This window comes from Lynx canadensis, chromosome E2 (assembly GCF_007474595.2).
Source record: "Lynx canadensis isolate LIC74 chromosome E2, mLynCan4.pri.v2, whole genome shotgun sequence".
Taxonomy (NCBI): domain Eukaryota; kingdom Metazoa; phylum Chordata; class Mammalia; order Carnivora; family Felidae; genus Lynx; species Lynx canadensis.
In genome coordinates, this window is record NC_044317.1 from 55,954,231 (window position 1) to 55,973,428 (window position 19,198).

Here is a 19,198-nt window from a genome sequence, read left to right on the forward strand (position 1 = left end):
TGTGGTTTCTGCCCAGTGTGTATTTTCTGAGGCCCAGTAAGGTTTCCAAATTGGGTAAACGCTTTGCCACACTCATTACATCTGTTAAGGTTTCTCTCTAGTATGGATTTTTCTGTTAACATGTGAGCGCTCAGCAAAGGTTTTGCCACACTCACTACATCTGTAAAGTTTCTCTCCAGTAGAAGTACTCTCATGACTACAAAGGTCTCAACGTGTGCTAAAAGCTTTATCACATTTAGTACATTTACAAGGTTTTTCTCCTGTATGGATTCTCTGAGGTGCCAAAGGCCTGACGTTTGGATAAAAGCCTTGTTACACACATCACATTTGGGTGGTTGCTAGCCAGTGTGTATTTTCTGATGATTAGTAAGTTTTCCAAGTCGGGTAAACGCTTTGCCACACTCATTGCATTTGTAAGGTTTGTCGCCAGTATGAATTCTCTTATGACACCAAAGGTGTGAAAATTGGTTAAAAGCCCTGCCACATTCATTACACTTGTAAGGCTTCTCACCAGTATGGATTCTCTTATGCTGAATAAGATGTGAACTCCTCCAAAAGGCCTTGCCACAGTCAATACATTTGTAAGGTTTCTCACCAGTATGAGTCCTCTCATGACGCAAAAGTTCTGAATGGTTGACAAAAGCCTTACTACATTTCTTACATCTATAAGGTCTTTCTCCTGTGTGAATTCTCTGATGTGCCACAAGGTATGACCTTTGGATAAAAGCCTTGTCACACACATTACATTTGTGTGGTTTTTCCCCAGTGTGTATTTTCTGATGCATAGTGAGATTTCCAAATTGTGTAAATGATTTGCCACACTCTTTACATTTGTAAGGTTTCTCTCCAGTATGCATTCTCTGATGATTTGCCAGGTTTGAATTTTGACTATAGGATTTGCCACTTACGAAACACTTATACACTTTCTCTCCTGTATGGACTCTCTGATGTGTAGTGAGTTTTGAACGCTGGGTAAAGGCTTTGCCACACTCATGACATATGTAAGGTTTGTCACCAGTATGAATTTTCTCATGACGCCTAAGGTGTGAAGATTGGATAAAAGCCCTACCACATTCATTACATTTATATGGTTTCTGTCCTGTATGGACTCTCTGATGTTTAGTGAGTCTTGAAGCCTGGGTAAAGGCTTTGCCACACTCATTACATTTGTAAGGTTTGTCGCCAGTATGAATTTTCTCATGACACCAAAGGTGTGAAAATTGGTTAAAAGCCCTGCCACATTCATTACACTTGTAAGGTTTCTCTCCAGTATGGATTCTCTTATGCTGAGTAAGGTGTGAACTCCTCAAAAAGGCCTTGCCACAATCAATACATTTGTAACGTTTCTCACCGGTATGAGTTCTCTCATGACGCAAACGTGCTGAATGTTTGATAAAAGCCTTATCACATTTAGTACATTTATAATGTTTTTCTCCTGTATGAATTACCTGATGTGCCTTAAGTCTTGACCTTTGGATAAAAGCCTTGTTACACACGTTACATTTGTGCTGTTTCTCCCCAGCATGTATTTTCTGATGACTACTAAGGTTGCCAAATTGGGTAAACGCTTTGGCACACTCATTACCTTTGTAAGGTTTCTCACCGGTATGGATTTTCTTATCTTGAGTAAGGCCTGAACACTCAACAAATGCTTTGCTACATGCATTACATTTGTAAAGTCTCTGTGCAGAAAGAATACCCTCATGATTCATGAGGTTTGAGCTCTTGCTAAAATCCTTCCCACATTCATTACATTTATAAGATTTTCCTCTGGTGTATCCTCTCCTGGCTTGGGCAGGTAACAAATGATAAATCTTCCTAGATTTATTCCAAATGTTTTGGGTCCTGGGAGGAATTCTTTCAAGTGGTGAGACTGAGGAACCATTGCTGACAGACTTCTCAATTGGATTACTACATTCATACATTTCCTCCTCACTGTCAAATCTCTGGAGTTCACCCAGGTGTGCCTGCAAACTTAATCCAATTCTATTTTCCAAGCAGTTTATATACTGGTTTCCAGAACCACTTACGTTACCGTCCTGTTGTAACAAAGTCCTGATGAATGGTTCATTATTCATGACATACTGGTAGGTACTTTTTCTCACAGAAACACTCTGCTTTTCAGGACGAGTAACTGAGGGCTGATTATGTGGCTGATCTTTCCTACAAGTGAGATTTTTGTTATGAGTCAAAGGCACTTCTTTGTAATTTCTTGCATTATCTCCCCACCGATTTTCAAACTCATGCCTATTTTCCCAGACTTCCTTGAGATCAAAATTCTTGATGCCATGGCTTTTATTTCTCTCCAATATCACTAAGTGGTAAAATTTTCCTTTATAAATGTCCTCTACTGGTGACAATTCCTTGAGTGCAAATCCAGGAGAAAGGCTTCCTATCAAATAGAGTTGGAAGATAAATATTTTATACTAAATTACATAATTACATACCTAAATAACACTTTATTATAAACAAAGGATGTTAACCAACCATGGTCTTCAAACACTACTGTCATATACAATGTTTTTGAGTTCTCTTTTTATAACGTTTTCCATAGTAACAGTTTCTCTGATTTTGAGGTAATTTTTCGAAACACATTTTACACTATCCATATTTTTTGGACACATAACTGGATAATTAAATGAAACTTCATGATTACTGACCCCATTTATACAATGGCTATTTTATAACTGTGCATGAAATTATAGAGTTGTCTCTCTTCCTTAATTCTTAATCTTTATAAAAACGTGTTTACCTGAACCCAATATCTCATAATTCAGTGATGCTCAATGAATCTTTCATTCCTTCTAGTAGGAGTTCCTTATGGAATGTAAATCCTGTCTTTACATCTCCAAGACAAACTGCTTTAGAATTCCAGAGACTACTAGTTTGTGTAACTATGGTTACTTATTAACTTAACCCCCTAGATCAATCAACATGTAGGTTGTAACATACAGAGTCCTTAAAATATCTTGTTTCTTTCATCATATGCTCACACATTAGTAAACACACAGTATAATTAACCACCAAATCAAGCTGCTGTCCTGAGCAATTCATACACATGTCCCCTGTGTATGAATAGGGTTCCTTCTGCAGTACGGAGGGCAGGGGAGTCAGGTGCTGTGTAAACTGAGGTGCTTTGTTGATCAAAATTAATATACCAGGATATACGAGGGTGGTTTGTTTAGCTCAATGAAACATCTGAGGAAAGGCCAGGACTTGGATTCAGAAAAGAAAGAGTGAAGCATTAAGAAGTAACTGACCATGTGGGGACAGTGCTTGTGCTTGCACATCTATGGGAATATGATTGTGGTGTAAATTAAAAGCAGGACCTTGGGGAAAAAGAAAACACATTCAACAAAAGGCATAATACTGATGCATTCTGTAAGAACTCATACTATGGGCATGAAGCAAAGGTGGAAAACATTCAACAGGGAAACAGTAGGGGGTTATAGGAAAACTGTACAGTTATATCTAATTCAATATTTGCTCTAAAAATTATCAAACTAAATATACCAAGACTTCGCTTCTAGGTATATACTCAAGACAATTATATAATGTATACATGTTCCAGGAGACACGTTTTTAAGGTTGTTACTTATAGAGAGAGATACTGAGAACAAGCTTGTGAATGGGGGAGAGGCAGGGAGAGAGAGAGAGATTCCCCAGAAGTCTCCACACTGTAAGCGCACTGCCCAATGTGGGACTTGAACTCACTAACTGTAACTTCATGACCTAGGCCAAAAAAAAGAGTCAGATGCTTAACCGACTGAGCCACCCAAGCCCCAAAATAATGTATCATTATAGAAAAAGCTACGGCAAATCAGGTTAATGATACTGCTGGGACTAAAGCAGGAACTTTAAAAAATATGTTTCTAAGATATCACAAATTCTTAATTTAAAGAATGCCATAGGATCAGCTGCGGGGCTAAGTTGGTTAAGTGTCTGTCATCAACTCAGGTCATGAACACAGAGTTAGGGCTTCAAAGCCTGTGACACGCTCTGTGCTGAAAGCTCAGAGCCTGGAGCCTGCTTTGGATTCTGTATGTCTCTCTCTCCACCTCTATACTGCTCATGCTCGCTCCCTTGCTGCCTCTCTTTCTCTCTCTCAAAATAAATAAACATTAAAGAAAAGTGGTAACTTTAATCAAGGAAAATATGTGTTGTAACAATTAGATATCACCGCACATTTATGAGAATGGCCAAAATCCACAAAACCAACACCAAATCCTAGTGAGAATATGCAACTATAAGAACTCTCATTCATTGCTGGTGGAAATGCAAAATGGTACTCCCCTTTGGAGAAGTTTGCACTTTCTTACAAAACTAAATGTACTCTTAAATATGACCTAGCATTCCCACTCCCTGGTATTCATCCAAAAAAGTGGAATATTTCTGTCCACATGAAAACATATCCGCAAAAGGGAAAATCCTAAAATTTCTATGGAGCCGCTAAATTCCCGAATCGCCAAAGCATCTTGACAAAGAAGTACTCGTTGGAGGCATCATGTTCCCTGATTTCAAACTCCCGGACTACAAAGCTATAGTCATTAAAACAGTATGGTATTAGCATAAAAATACACACATAGATCAACAGAACAGAATAGAGACCAGAAATAAACCCACACACATGCTCACTTAATTTACAACAAAGGAGACATGACTATAAAATGGGGGAAAGTATAATCTCTTCAATCAATGGTTTGGGAAAACGGGACAGCCAGAGGCAAAAGCATGAAACTGGACCACTATCTGACACCATACACAAAAATTAACTCAGAATGGATTAAAGACTTAAACCTAAGACCTGAAACCATAAAACTCCTATTAAGAAAAGTTAGGGGTGGAGGGCCGGGGTGGCTCAGCTGGATAAGCTTCTGACGTTGGATGAGGTCATGATATCACGGCTTGTGAGTTCGAGCCCCATGTTGGGCTCTGTGCGGACAGCTCAGAGCCTGGAGCCTCTTAAGATCCTGTGTCTTTCTCCCTCTGCCCCTTCCCCACTCAACACTCTGCCTCTCTCTGCCTCTCAAAAATAAACATTAAAAAAAATTGAAAAAAAAAAAAAGAAAGAAAAGTTAGGGGGTAATGAGCTCCTTGACACATGTGTGGGCAATGATTTTATTTTTAACTCTCCACACCAAAAAGGAAAAACAAGAAAAGTAAAAAAGGTGGGATTATATCAAACTGAAACGTGTTTACACAGCAAAGGAAACAGTTTTTGAACAAAATGAAAAGGCATCCTACTGAATGGGAGAAACTATTAGCAAATCATGCATCTGATAATGGACTGGTAATCTAAAACATTGCCAAAACATGCTCAAATAACCCGATTTAAGAAATGGGCACAAGATCTGAATAGACATTTTCCAAAGACTTAGAGATGGCCAACAGGACCATGAAAAGGTGCTCAACGTCATTCATCATCAGGGAAATGCAAATCAAAACCACAATATCGCTTCACACCTAATATTAGAATGGCAGTTAGTAAAAAGACAAGAAACAACACGTGTTGTCAACAGGGTGGAGAATCAGGTATAGCCAAGAGAACTACTGTGTGATCCACCAATTCTACTGGGTATTTATCTGAAGACAACAAAAATACTAACTCGAAAAGACAGAAGCGTTCTGATGTTCACTGCAGCACTATGTATAATAGCTGAGATACGAACACAATCTAAGTGTCCGTTGATGGGTGAATGGATAAAGATGTGTATATACAACACAATATTATCTAGCCACTAAGCAGAATACAATCTTGCCATTGTGACAACAGAGATGGACCCTGAGGACAATATGCTATGTGGAATGAGTCAAAGACCACTGCAGTATGATTGCTCCTATGTGTGCAATCTTAAAGAAACAAAAACCCATTAGATACAGAGAACATATTGGTGGTTGCTACACGCAGGTAGCTGAGCAGAAAAGGGTGAAGGTGATCAAAAGGTTAATAAACAAAAAACTGGGCTGCCTGGCTGGCTCAGTTAGTACACCATGCAACCCTTGACTTTGCAGTTGAGTTCAAACCCCACTCTGGTTGTAGAGATTACTTAAAATCAAAAGTTGCTGCTGCCTCTTGAGTTCTTAAAACAAACAAACAAACAAAACCAAAAAATATCAATATGGTGCTTTTGGTATACCAGGAATGCAATAACCATCTGTGGAATGATACATGTTTTTCCTACAGAAAAGCTAACTAGGTATCACCAAGCTGAGCTGTATTTACACTACATCTACTTTTGGATTTTCACTTTTTGGAATTATCCACATCATGACTTCCTCCTAATTAATGCACAAGGGAGCAACCTTCAGAGGCCAGGATGGCCGAGGAAAGACATAGACTTTTATCTACTTTATTAGACAGATGCTACAATTTTTGTGTCTCCTAAGAAGTTCTCCCCAGAATACAAAATGGAAATGGAAAGTGAATAGGTCCTGGGGTTTGCACTACAGAGGCCTCACCTCTGACCTGTATGGAATGAGAACCAAGAGGGATCAGGGAAAAGACTCCGTAGGGACAGCCATCTCAGTCCCTCTCAAGCCACAGCACCAGTATGGTCGGAGGGGCTAGGTAACAGTGTTGTAGGCATTATCACTGGAAGTTTAAACTTCTACACATCTGATTTACTCGTTTGAATAACAGAATGAGAAGTATGTGTGGGGTGGGGGAGGACTTCCTTTGAAAGCTCCTAAGGAATAAACTTGTATTTTCCCATAGATCCTTCCCAAACAATATTTACTGGAGCAATTTACTCTCTGCCCTTCTGAGCGGACTTGAGCTCACATTCCAATACATTCACATCCCCTGTATGGATGTTTCCCTATCCTCACTTCATGTTCCACAGTCCAGGGCTTTCTCTTCTTCCAAAACCGAGATGATATTCAGCTCAAGAAGAGATTTCCATTCATAAAGAAAAACAGAACATGATCTCCTCTGCTCTTCCAGAACACGTTTCCAGCTCTTGGTTCACCAAACAAGAAAGAACATTCATTTTGCTTGGTGTAGAAACCACGTATTTCAAAAATTACTCAAATGAGTGCCTGAGGGCTTAAGGATTATTTTAGATGTGCAGACATCTGGGTTTTTCCTAAGAACTACTCAACCAAAACCCTTACGAGGGTAAGACCACAGAATCAGAGATTTAAATAAATTCACCACAAGGTTTCCTTTTCCCCCCAACTTTAAATAACGTTATTGTCTCTGAGCTTTATCTTTAAAGATTTCAGCGAAATTAGACTTTGCTAAGAATATAAGCGTTTTTATATCCTATTCCCAAGACTCCCAGATTGTTATTTAAATTCTAGTTACTTAACAGAGTGTAGTACTGGTTTCAGGAGTAGAATTTAATGATTCATCAGTTACATACATACAACGACCAGGGCTCCTCATCACCAGTTCCCTCCCTTAGGCTTTTCTGACTGCTAAGTTCTGCAACCACATCAACAAGCAGGAATGCAGAACTTCTGAAGGAAAGGGAAGTTAGAGTCCATTTGCCACATTATGAACCCTTTCCACTCTCAATCAAAACAGCTGCAATCACTCCCTGAAGAACAAGGAATTGGAACTCTTATGATCAAAACAGGGGCTCTCAATAGAAAATGCACAGCACACAGATAAAAAGTAATTACCGACTTCTGGAGGCAAGTTATCCTCACCCACAGAGACCAGGTTCCTGTAGTTCTCCAACATCACATCCTTGTACAAAGCCCTCTGAGCGGGGTCCAGGCACTCCCACTCCTCCTGAGAGAAATCTATGGCCACATCCCTGAAGGTCAACCGTCCCTGAAAGGAAAACACATTTCACCAAGTGCACAGGGAATGTGTTCTTATTTGACCAAAGACAAGAGAAGCACAGATGTGTAAAGACTGATTTGACTAGAGTGAGTGTTCTTGGATCCGTGTAACATAATTTTGAGTTACAGTGAACATAAAATTAGCTACTTTAAAATACCATTAGGGGGCAATTATTGCATTCAAATATTGCACAAACATCACCTCTGTCTAGATCCAAAACTTTTTTATCAGCCCCATAGGAAAGACTTTACCCATTAACAGGTGCTTCCTATTGCCCAGTCCCTGGCAACCACTAATGCTTTTCTCTGTGGATTCACCGATCTTGGATCGTTTCATATATAAGGAAAAGGATCAAATATGTGGCCTTTTGCGTCTGCCTTCTTTCACACAGAATCATCTTTGGGGTTCATCCATGATATAGTATGTATCAGTGGTCCATTTCCTTTCTTCTGGCTGCAGAATATTCCATTGCAGGAGTAGACCATATTCATTCAACTACTGTAAAGCATTTGTTTGTTACTACCTTTGGCTAATATTACTAAGTTCCAGTAGAAGTTAAGTGTTTGGATGTCTGTTTTCAATTCTTTTGGTTATATACCTAGGAGTGGAATTACTGGGGCACATGGTTTAATTTTTTTCAGACTCTGTCACACTCTTTTCCACAGTATCTACGTTTTTATAGCAACATGCCATGATTTGAATTTCTCAACCTGTTTATTTTTGTGGTTTCATAATAATCATCCTAGTGGATGTGAAACGATAGCTCAGTGTGGTTTTGATTTTACATTTTAATAATGACTACTTTCATTGAACATCTCTTCATGTGCTGGGTTCATTTGTGTATCTTCTATGGAGAAGTGTCTATTAAAATCCTTTGACCGTTGTTCAAATTGGGTTCTTGGTATGTTGGTTGTCACTTGTGTAAGTTCTTCATATATTTTAGGTTCTAGATGCTTAGGAGATATGTGTTGGCAAATTATTTCCTCCCATTTGCTAGATTGTTCCACTTAGGTGATAATGTCCTTCACCGCACAGACGTGAATAACTGAGATGATGACCAATTTATCTACTTTGTCTTTTTCACTTTTGCTTTTAGGATCATGTATAAAAATCCACTGTCAACCCTAAGGTCATGAAAATTTACCCCTATGTTTTCAGTTAAGACTTTTATAGTTTAGGCTCTTACATTTAGTCTTTGATTAGTTCTGAACTGATTTCCTTATATGGTACAAGGTAGTTTCAATTTCATTCTCACAGATATCTAGATATGTCAGTACTATTTAAGAAACTTTTCTTTTTCCATTGTTTTCCACACACACTTGGAAAAAAGGAATGGATTATAGATGTATGGGTTTATTTGTGGATGCTTAGTTCTGTATCTTTGATCAATATTTCTAGCCTCTGATGCAATTATACTTTTGATTATTCCAAGTTATTGTAGAAGGTTTGATGTCGGGAATTGTAGGTCCTCCAATTTTGTTCTTTCTCATGTTTATTTTGGTTATGTGGCGTCCTTACCAATTCAATGAGTTTTAGAATCACGATTCCCATTTGGGCAAAACATGTTGGGATTTTGCTGAGGACTGCATTACTCTTTATATCGTTCTGGGGATCCCTCTGTTTTATGGTCTTCCAAGCCAGAATCACAAGATATCTTGACATTTACTTAGGTTTTCTTTAATTTTCCTCAGCAACATTTGTAGTTTTCACTCTGTATGAATCTTCCATTTCCCCGATTAATATTATTCCCATTTACTTTCTTGTTTTTGTAAATGGAATTGTTTACTTTCCATTTGTTGATTGCTACTTTACAGATGTGTAACTGAATTTTGAGTGTTGATATTGTATTTTGTAACTTCAATGAATTCATTCTAAGTCTGAGGATTCTTTATTTCTAAATAGGTGATCATGTAATCTATGAATGGAGATAGTTTGATTTCTTACCTCATTTTGACATATTTTACTAATTTTTCTTCTGTAATTTCTCTGGTTAGAACTACCAGGAGAGTGTTGACTAGTGGAGGCAACATGGAGCATGCTTGTTTTCTTCTTGGTATTAGGGGGAAGTTTTCAGGAGTTCACCATTGAGTATATGGTTAGCCACGGAATTTTAATAACGCTTTTTCAGACTGAGCCAGTTCCCTTCTACTCCTAATTTTTGACTTTTTGTTGGACGCAGTGTTTTGTATGTGTCTGTGGAGCCTAGCTGGTTTACAGTGCTGCTCACTGCTTTATAATTGATATCTGGTTGTTCTATCCATTATTAAATACGGAGCATTGTGATCTCCAACCACTATAGTAGAACATGCTTCTCAATGTTTGCTTCAGAAACTTGGGGGCTTTGTTTCTATGTAAGTATTGTTTATACTTGTTTTATCTTCCTAATGGATTGGCCCTTTTTTCAATATATGTTCTTCAATATCTTTGATGACTATTTTACAACTTAAACTCTATTTGGTCTGATATCTATATAGCTCCCCAACTAGGTTTCATTACTATCTGCATGGAATATCTTTTTCCATCCTGCTGTCAACCTATTTGTGTACCTAAGCGAGCCTTGGAGCGCCTGGGTGGCTTAGTCACTTAAGCGTCTTACTCCCCGTTTCAGCTCAGGTCATGATCTCACAGTTTGTGGGTTCCAACCCAACACTGGTCTCCGGGCTGACAGTGCAGAGCTTGCTTGAGAGAATTTCTCTCTCCCTCGCTCTCTTTGCCCTTCCTCCACTCACACTCTCTCACAATCAAAAAATGCTTTGAAAAAATAAAGTGAGCCACATGCAGACATAGAGTGGAACCATTTGTAAAATTCCTTTCTCTTTTATTGAAGAGTTTAATTTAGGTACATTTTAAATTGCTACTGGTAAGAATTATTCTAACATCTGCTGTTTGTATGGCTAATATTTTGTTACATAACTCCTTCCTTCTTCGGGTGTCTGTGCGTGCATACCATTTTGATGGTCTATTTATTTTTCTGTACATTTTCAAGTTATTTTCTGAGTGGTTATCCTGGGGGTTATAGCTTACATATTAAACCACTAATATTTGAATTTCAGTTGATGCTAAATTAGCTTTAATGCCATACAAACAAGTGCTGTTATACATTCTCCCTTTATGTTGTTGTCAAAAACTACTTCATAAAAGATACAAACAGATGTTGCACACACTCAAGAGCAGATTTTTCTGATTGTTTTACTGTCTCTTAAGACATGTAGGACAAAATGAGTTACAAAACAAAAAGACAATAATTAGCTTTTATATTTACTTATGTAATTACCTTTACTAGCGTTGTTTACTTGTTCCTATGGCTTTGAGGTACTGCTAGTTTCTATCCATTTCAGCCTGAAGAACTCCACGTGGCATTTCCTATAGTCTAAGTCTGTAAGTGTGACCCCCTCAGCATTTGTTCATCTAGGAATCTAAACTTCACTATCAATTTTGAAGTATAGTTTGCCTCGTAAGGAATTCCTGATACGGCTTTTTTTTTTTTTTTAATTTTTCAATCTTTTAATACCAAAGGAGACGGATTCCTGACCTCCACAGTTTCTAATGAGAAACAGACCATTAATTTTATTCAGAATCCCTGTACATGAGAAGTTGTTTCTGTCTTGCTACGTTCCACATTCTTTGTCTTATAAAACTTGACTGATTATGTGACTGCCAGGGATCTCCATGCATTGGACTTAGTTGAAGTTCATTGAGTTTTTTGGGCGTGTAGGTTCTCTTTGATAAATTTGGGAAGTTTTCAGCTCCTTTCTTCAATTATTCTTTCTGCCCTTCCTTCTTAGAACTCCTATTACGTTTATAGGAGTATTAGTTATAGTGTCCCAAAGGTTTCTTTGCCTCTGGCCATTTTTCTTCTTTTATTCCCTTTTATTCAGCTTTATTCCCCTCTCTCCTCCTCACACTTGACAATTTCAGTTAACCTCTGTTTAAGTTCACTGATTCTTTACTCTTTTTGTCCATCTGCTGATGAACCCTCTAGTGAATTTTCAATTCTGGTGTTTATACTTTAACTCCAGCATTTCTATTCCATCCTTTTGCTATAATTTCTATCTCTTTACTGATATTTTCTATTTGTCGAAACATTGTTCTCCTACTTCTTAGTTCTCTTCCACGTTTTCCTTTAGCTGAGGATGGTCAAGACGGTTGATTTAAAATCTTTATTTACTAAGTGGAATGTCTGTGCCTCCTCAGAAAGACCATCATCAACCGGGTAATCATGCTTAAAAGATGTACAATCTTAAAACATCTTTAGAAGTCTGTAGTGAAGTCGGCCTGCTCAGAAGCAGCCACCGTGGCATTCTTTGAAACAGTAAGGAGTTGTAAAGGACCCATGTATCTTCATTTAGAGAATGCTCCCATGAGGATCCAAAAAAGCAGTAATCTCTTGCTGACTTTCATGAAAACGACTTCAAGTCATATGGCATGTAAAGATACCAATTTGCAGAATAAAACAGGATTAAATATTTACAGTAGAATATATTCTAAAATCATACTACAATACAAAAATGCACGTTTGGAAAATATGCACGAAAGAGAACATCGGTTCTTGATGAAGAAAATCTGTGATGGTGGAAGACATGACAGGGAAGAGGATGTTTTACTTCTTAGTTTCAAAAATGCATTAGTGTGTGAAAATGAACTGCAAAAATCTGTACAACTGAAGTTTAATACATACACACAAAAATAATAAAATTTAATAATAATAATATGTAAAATTAAAATTGAGCACCATCCTCTGTGATGACAGAAAGTTCTGCTATGTCTGGCTAAATTATACACATTTTTCTCTAAAAAATGTACAACGTATAAGAGTTCCTAAAAGAAACCATGGTCTTTAAGAGATGGATGTGCTATCGATAATTTATACAACATTTACTATTATGTGGAGAAATAGGTTCTAGAATCACTTATACTTACCTAAATGGGTTAAGAAAGCTTAGGGCAGAAAGATGCCATCACGGAGCTAAAGCGCCCAGGGTTAAGTCATTAAATAGAGAAATGCTTAGGATAGAAAGAAGGCACAATTGAGCAAAATCACCCGAGGTTAGTTAGCTAGATATTGTAATGGGATAGTGAGCAACTTTGTATATCATCTGCAGAAAATTACTTTCCATCTGACACCAATCTACTAATGTACTTTAATCACAAACTGCACTCACGCCCCAGACCCTTTGCTTCTTACCCACACAATTTACTGATTCCTGTCTGATGGTTTTGTCCACATTAACACGTGTAAGATCTTATTTTCTTCACATTCACCACGTGTGTAGTATCTTGGGAGCTCAATAAATACAGAGATAAACCCCTATTGGGGCCTCCTGTCTCCTCCCGGACATTAGCCTCTCTCGTATTCCATTCTAGGTCTGTTCTCTTGCTGGGCAAGAGAGAACTCAAGGCACATAATCTTTGCCAGATGGTGATCCCGATGGGATAGAAATCGACATGATAAAAACCGAGGTGACCAAAGTCCATGTGATAGAAGGTGACGTGAAGTCAACATGATTAGAAGAAAAGCCATCGTGACTAAGAAGTCGACGTGAAGCAGGGGACGTGTCTAAGAAGACAATGTGGTAGAACACAATGTAGCCAGAGGCCAACGTGGCTAAGAAGCGAATGTAACTCAGGGACTGCAGAAAGCCACAGAACGACTAGAACTCTACAAACAGAAAAAGTGCATGGGTCTACAATCTCTCCTGATGAGGTAAGAGAAAAGCAAAACTGTATTAGGATTCACTGCCGTGGAATTTTTGAGAGAATTATTATGGGAGACTCCCTATCCCTAGAACAGAAAACAACAAATTCATACAGCACTTCTTAAATTACTAATGGTTATCCAGCAACACTGTCCTTGGTCTCCTGAGCAAGGAACCTTCGACTTAGACATTTGGGAATGAACAGGTAAGACACACTAAAGGAATGACATGTGGAAGGCGCCAATGTTCTGCCTGAGTTATTCCTATATAGTCTACTGTCCCTATGGCCATTTTCCCCCTGAGTGCAGAAGATGTTTATGAAGATGTAGACCCACTGAAAGTAAATAAAAGCTTTTGCCACGGAACCTAAACCTCCTTATTGTCAGCCAGCCCCTTCAGCACCCCTACACCCTGAGAATGCCAACTCCCCGCTTTGTCAATGGGAAAAATCTAACCTGTTAAAGGAACAAAAGATTCCTTCTGAAGACATCCTCACTCCGATGCAAAAACCTACTAACAACGCCCTTATGGTGTTTACAGACACCTCAAGAAAACTGCCAAGACTTCTTGCCTTTGGAAAATTGGAAAAAAATGGGAACACATATTATAAACTGAACCAGGGTCTACCTAATATTCATAACTGCAAGCCATATCATGACCTATAGAAACCTTTTCCCAACCTTAAAATTGTCTGAGATGTCAACAAGCCAAGACCATCCACTTCAGACTTCCTCACCAGTGTTTCAGGTAAAAATTAACCATGGGGAACAAACTGTCTTAGGGGGACCCGAATGTAAGTTTGTTGGTTTGAAACAGACCTGTTAATCAAAGGTCAAATAAGCTCATGTTACAACTTAAAGTAACTGGAAACTTGGTCTCACAGGTTTCATGAGTCATTGTTACACTAGCTTTCAAAGGCTTTATTAACTCGAAAAGTTTTCCGTGCATGATAAATTGGGATTGAATTTGTTGGGACTTCTAGGCCTTTTCTAAATAGGATGGGATGCTAAATCACTGATTACTAAGTAAGGCTTATCTGCTTTCAGCTTCTTATTGCAGGGAAAGTGAGGATATCGGGGTCTGATGGTAAACACACTTGGTGGTATACAACTTTGAGTTTTTTTCTAACAAATTTTCCAAAATTTAAATTGTAAAAGAAGTCTTTTTGACCAATTAGACTTCTTTAGTATGTTAAGTTACTCTGGAAACATCAAACAAATAATAATCCTTAGGTTACATTTGAGTAATGCTACACCTATTATAGAGATTATATGCAATTCCTAGCTTTAATATTTTTTGGCATAAGGTCATCACTTGATATTCTGATAATTGAAGTGTTATGTGCCACAGAAATAACTGAATTTCCTTCTCACCTCCATTAGATCTTTTAATCATGTCCATTTTTGAGTCTTTTTTGTCATAGTTTTGCGACTCCTGTTGGAAGACTTCTTCACCGCTATCACTCCCAGTAGACAGATGATCCTTTATACTCAAGGAGGCTGTTTCCCCTGCACTGTCTTTCCTTTTCCTAACTCTGCTATACCTACCCCAACTTGCCAATGTTGCCCCTAGGGATGGACTCTCTATGGCCCTATTCAACAAGAAGAAGTTATAGAAGAGAAGACCATCCACCCTCAGCAACCTTGAAGATTTTAAGAGTCAACTTTCAGGGGGAACAATGTGGAACAAAGGAAGAAGGAAATGGCAGATAAAATTAAAATTCCCTACAATCCACAAGGACAAGCAATTGTAGAACAAGCACATAATAAACTTAAAAATATGTTTAAAACAACAAAAAGGCAGAATTACCCATGGTTATCTACATTACAAGCTCAACTTCTCCTCGATCACACTATGATCACTCTTACGTTTTCAATTCTTGACCCTCAAGGACTAACGCAGCTAAGCTCCATTTTCCTAAATTCCATAAACCCTCTCACCTATGGTGCCAGTTCAAACTTCTCACTTGGGTCTGAGAATATGCTTGTATTCTTTCAGATTCTGGACCTCTGGGGATTCCCTCTTGGTTGGTGAAGCCGTATTATAGCATGGGGGAGACCCCCAGAACACCTTCCCATCAACCGGGACTTCCAGAGAATGGCTCAGAATGAACGACCACCGCTCCATTTTCAGGATGGAAGAAACCACTTCACTGTTCCTCATCCTGAAGTCGCTCCACAAATGCAATTCCTAGCTCCTCATATAACATGAGGGAAGCCTAAACGCCTGTCGAACCAGGCCCACTTCCTCTTACAACGCAGTGGTATTGCCTACACACCTGATCTGCATCTGATGGCAATGATCTCCACCACTGGTATGAAGCAGGCAAAGGCGTTTCATAGGCCTCTTAATCATGGGGATCCAAGCCACAGTAAGCATTATAGCCTCTGCTACCATTGCTCGAATTAGTCTTCAGCACACTATGAAACTGCACATGTACTTAACCCAGTTATGGTCAACCTTATCAAAGAGCTAATAAGGCAAACTTCTACAAACAAATAATGGCACGCCTAAAAGCCCTTATGGCTGCCATCCAACTTCTAGGAAAAAGACAATAGGTGCTAATCCTCTATTGTAATTCTGTGAAGTGGAATACTTATACGATGTCTACTTTTATGCCATTGCAGAATCACTCTCCAAACCTCCAGACAGCAAAATATGGATCAGGTGGCCATCATGACAGTCCTCACACGCAAAACTTAAGATGAAAAAAACCAAAATGGGGAGCCAGGGGGAAATAGGTTCAAGAATCCCTTAGACTTCCACAAACAGGTTAGAAAGCTTCGGGCAGAAAGCTGCCACCACGGGACAAAAGCACCCAAGGTAAAGTCATTAGCTAGAGAAAAGCTTAGGGCGAAAATCTCCCACCATGGGGCGAACGCGTCCGAAGTTAGCTAGCGAGATATTGTAATGGGATCACGAGTAACTTCTTACAGCACCTGCAGGAAATTCCTTTCCATCTGACGCCAATCTACTAATGTACTTTGGTCACACACTCCACTTGCCTCCAGACCCTCTGCTTCCTACACACACAAGTTAATGATTCCTGTCTGATGGTTTTCTCCACGTTCATGTGTGTAAGATCTTGTTTACTTCATGTGTACCACATGTGTAATATCTCCTGCGCTCAATAAATACTGAGACAAAACCCCTGTTGGGGGCCCCTGTCTCCTCGCAGACGTCACCCTTTCTCGTATTCCATTCTGCATCTGCTCTCTTCTGGACAAGAGAGAACTCCAGTCTCATCGTCTGTGACACTGTTTGACATGTAGGTTGGTTCTACATTTGAAAACCAATTATGTTAATAAACCAAGACACCCTCTCTACTTCTCATTCCTACTTTCAACTTTCTATTCTATTCCAAAGTATTAATATCGTGGAGTCAGAAGCACAATGAGTCCCTGGTTTAACATCAAAATGCATTTGTAAAACCGGATGAAGTAAATTTCCATCACTCTCGTTTTCCAGGGTTCCTCAGCTACTTTTGCACGTTAATACATGACTTACATACATACATAATCTCTTTAATCCTGGTTTATATGAGCTGAAAAAGGATCCAGGAGGGATCTCTGAAGAATCCTTCCTGAAGAGACCAAAGAGCTAACTCCCTATCTCCAGTCCTGGCCTGTGTAGAACAACATTCCCAGGATGACCACCTAACAGGTGCCTCTTCCTAAGTTCCGCGTCACTTGGTCACAGTAAGATGAAATACGCATGGAGAGGAGGGGAGATTGGGAGAAAGCCCTGGGTGTGAATAAACAACTCAGGCAGGACACCTCACAGACAGACAAGATTAACAAGTCCAAAGTGACATTTTAGGAAGAAAAATCAACAAAAAATGGGATTTTACCTGGAAAAGAGCCATTCCTTCTTTTTTCCCTTCTTCTGGTCTTCTTTCTCAAGTAAGGTTATACTGTGTGACAAAAAGGATGTTGTTTAATTTTCAGAATCAACATAACCCCATCCTCTGCCACAATATACACATGGGGAGAAACTTGCCATGGGAAAAAGGCCTTTGCTGCCCACTGCAACAGGAGGGATGCGGAGACAATAAGGTCCTATGTGGAGGCCAAAAAGTGCATTTTTTACCCACTTCTTCACGAAGGCCTCCCCTACCGCTCAAACTTACACACTCCACTGCAACTGCATTGTCTTGTCTACCTGGCACTTGGCCAAAGGCAATGGGCTCATTCAAGTTTTTGGCTCCTCCCTAGGTAGCCCACATCCAAGGAATGGAAGATGCAGGACACAGAAGCCTGTCCATGCCATCAATATGGACCAACTCTTAAGGGCCACCCAGCTCCAGAGCTCCCTGGAAGCCATACTGAGAAGTTTAGATCTTTGTCCTGATGCTGACCGGAAGCCTGTAAGAGGGTTTAATGTCAAAAGATGACACAATCAAATTTTAAGATTTAGCCAGGATACACAGAGAGGGTGGAGGTGACAGAGGCACGTCCCTGTCTCTGAGCTATGCTCCTGCTTCTTTCCCAGTGGCTTTCGATATTTTTGGAACTGGGTCACATTGTGAACTCCCACTATAACTGCACACTCTCTCCCAGAACACTACCAAAGACGCACCTAGGTTTGAAAATCATTTCACATCTTATTAACTCAGGTTCAGAATTCTTGGTCTATTGTCTCCTGTTACAGGTGGGTCCATCGGGGGTTACAGGGGGAGTTAATTTGCCAGGTTACCCTGAAGAAGTCTCAGTTGAATGAGCAGAAGTGGGTGTAAGAAATCTCTGAAAAGGTTGGCCTGGACAGCTTGAAGTAGAAAGGCTTTGTCCTAATTCCAGATTACCTTTCATGTTCCTGAAGGAGAGAAGCTTCTCGTTTATGGGTTTAAGCAAGCCCAAGCATTTAATTCCTCTTTTCCAGAAAAGCTATATGAAATTACAAATAGTTACTGGTCCTGGAAAACATGAAAAAGGGTCACCTGTGGGCACGAGGTCTGAACACTCTCTGTATTATGAATGGATGAGCTCTGCTGGAACCAAGTTCCACATCAATCAAGACCACCCTTCAACATCTGTACAGAGAAGACAGAGGTGACTTGAGGCGATCATCTACTTAGCTGGAGAACTCAGCTCAAAGCTTGACAATTTATAAACTGCCTTAACGCAAGAAGAGAACTGTTGAATTATTAAATTCGCACACTAAACTAGGTTTCGAGTGTTAAAAGGTTACCAACATCCTTAACGGATGTGTAATGAAATACCATAAAGTTCTTTAACAGACATCAAAGAATCCTTGCAACATATGGTAGAGTAGAAAGCATAGAAAACTCATACTCTGAACAATAAAATTACAAGAGAAAATAATTTGGAAATTGAAAAGCTCTCCAGTGGAATCTGAGATTAAAGTCACAACAAGTGTGAGGATACATCAAATTCAGAAAAGAATGCCATGAGCCACGAAAAAACGGGGAGAGGCAAACAGTATTGTTAATAATGGCCATCGTAAAAGCACCATGTGGTTACAGAAAGTCCCCTTTAACGGACAGTTCTATTCCCCCTGGATGAGTAGGGGTTGCAATGGCATTATCTTCTGATGCAAGGCTTAGAAAGTGCAGGTGCCTCAAACACCAGGTTTCACAACTCTCGATCTCTTCTCCACAACTGAAACAATTCACCAAATGTTAGATTAACGAGGTCATAAAACTTCAAGTCGGTACTTCACAACTTAATAACCTCGGTTCTTCACTAGGGTT

The 19,198-nt window shown here is 39.3% G+C and overlaps 2 protein-coding genes across 2 annotated transcripts; both read right to left on the reverse strand.

Moving 5' to 3' along the window:
• Positions 1-256: 256 nt before the first annotated feature.
• On the reverse strand, positions 257-2,085 carry LOC115503232 (zinc finger protein OZF-like). The gene has a single exon (XM_030299330.3). The coding sequence runs from the start codon at positions 2,076-2,078 to the stop codon at positions 339-341; it is 1,740 nt and encodes a 579-aa protein (XP_030155190.1). The 5' UTR covers positions 2,079-2,085; the 3' UTR covers positions 257-338.
• A 29-nt stretch (positions 2,086-2,114) lies between these two features.
• Positions 2,115-17,360, reverse strand: LOC115503309 (zinc finger protein 677-like; the record flags this gene model as incomplete). Its single annotated transcript, XM_032591296.1, has 3 exons — positions 17,339-17,360; positions 7,627-7,780; positions 2,115-2,392 (listed from the first exon to the last, which is right to left on the reverse strand). Coding segments are annotated over exons 1-3 (447 nt in total), but the record flags the coding sequence as incomplete, so codon positions are not given.
• Positions 17,361-19,198: the final 1,838 nt, after the last annotated feature.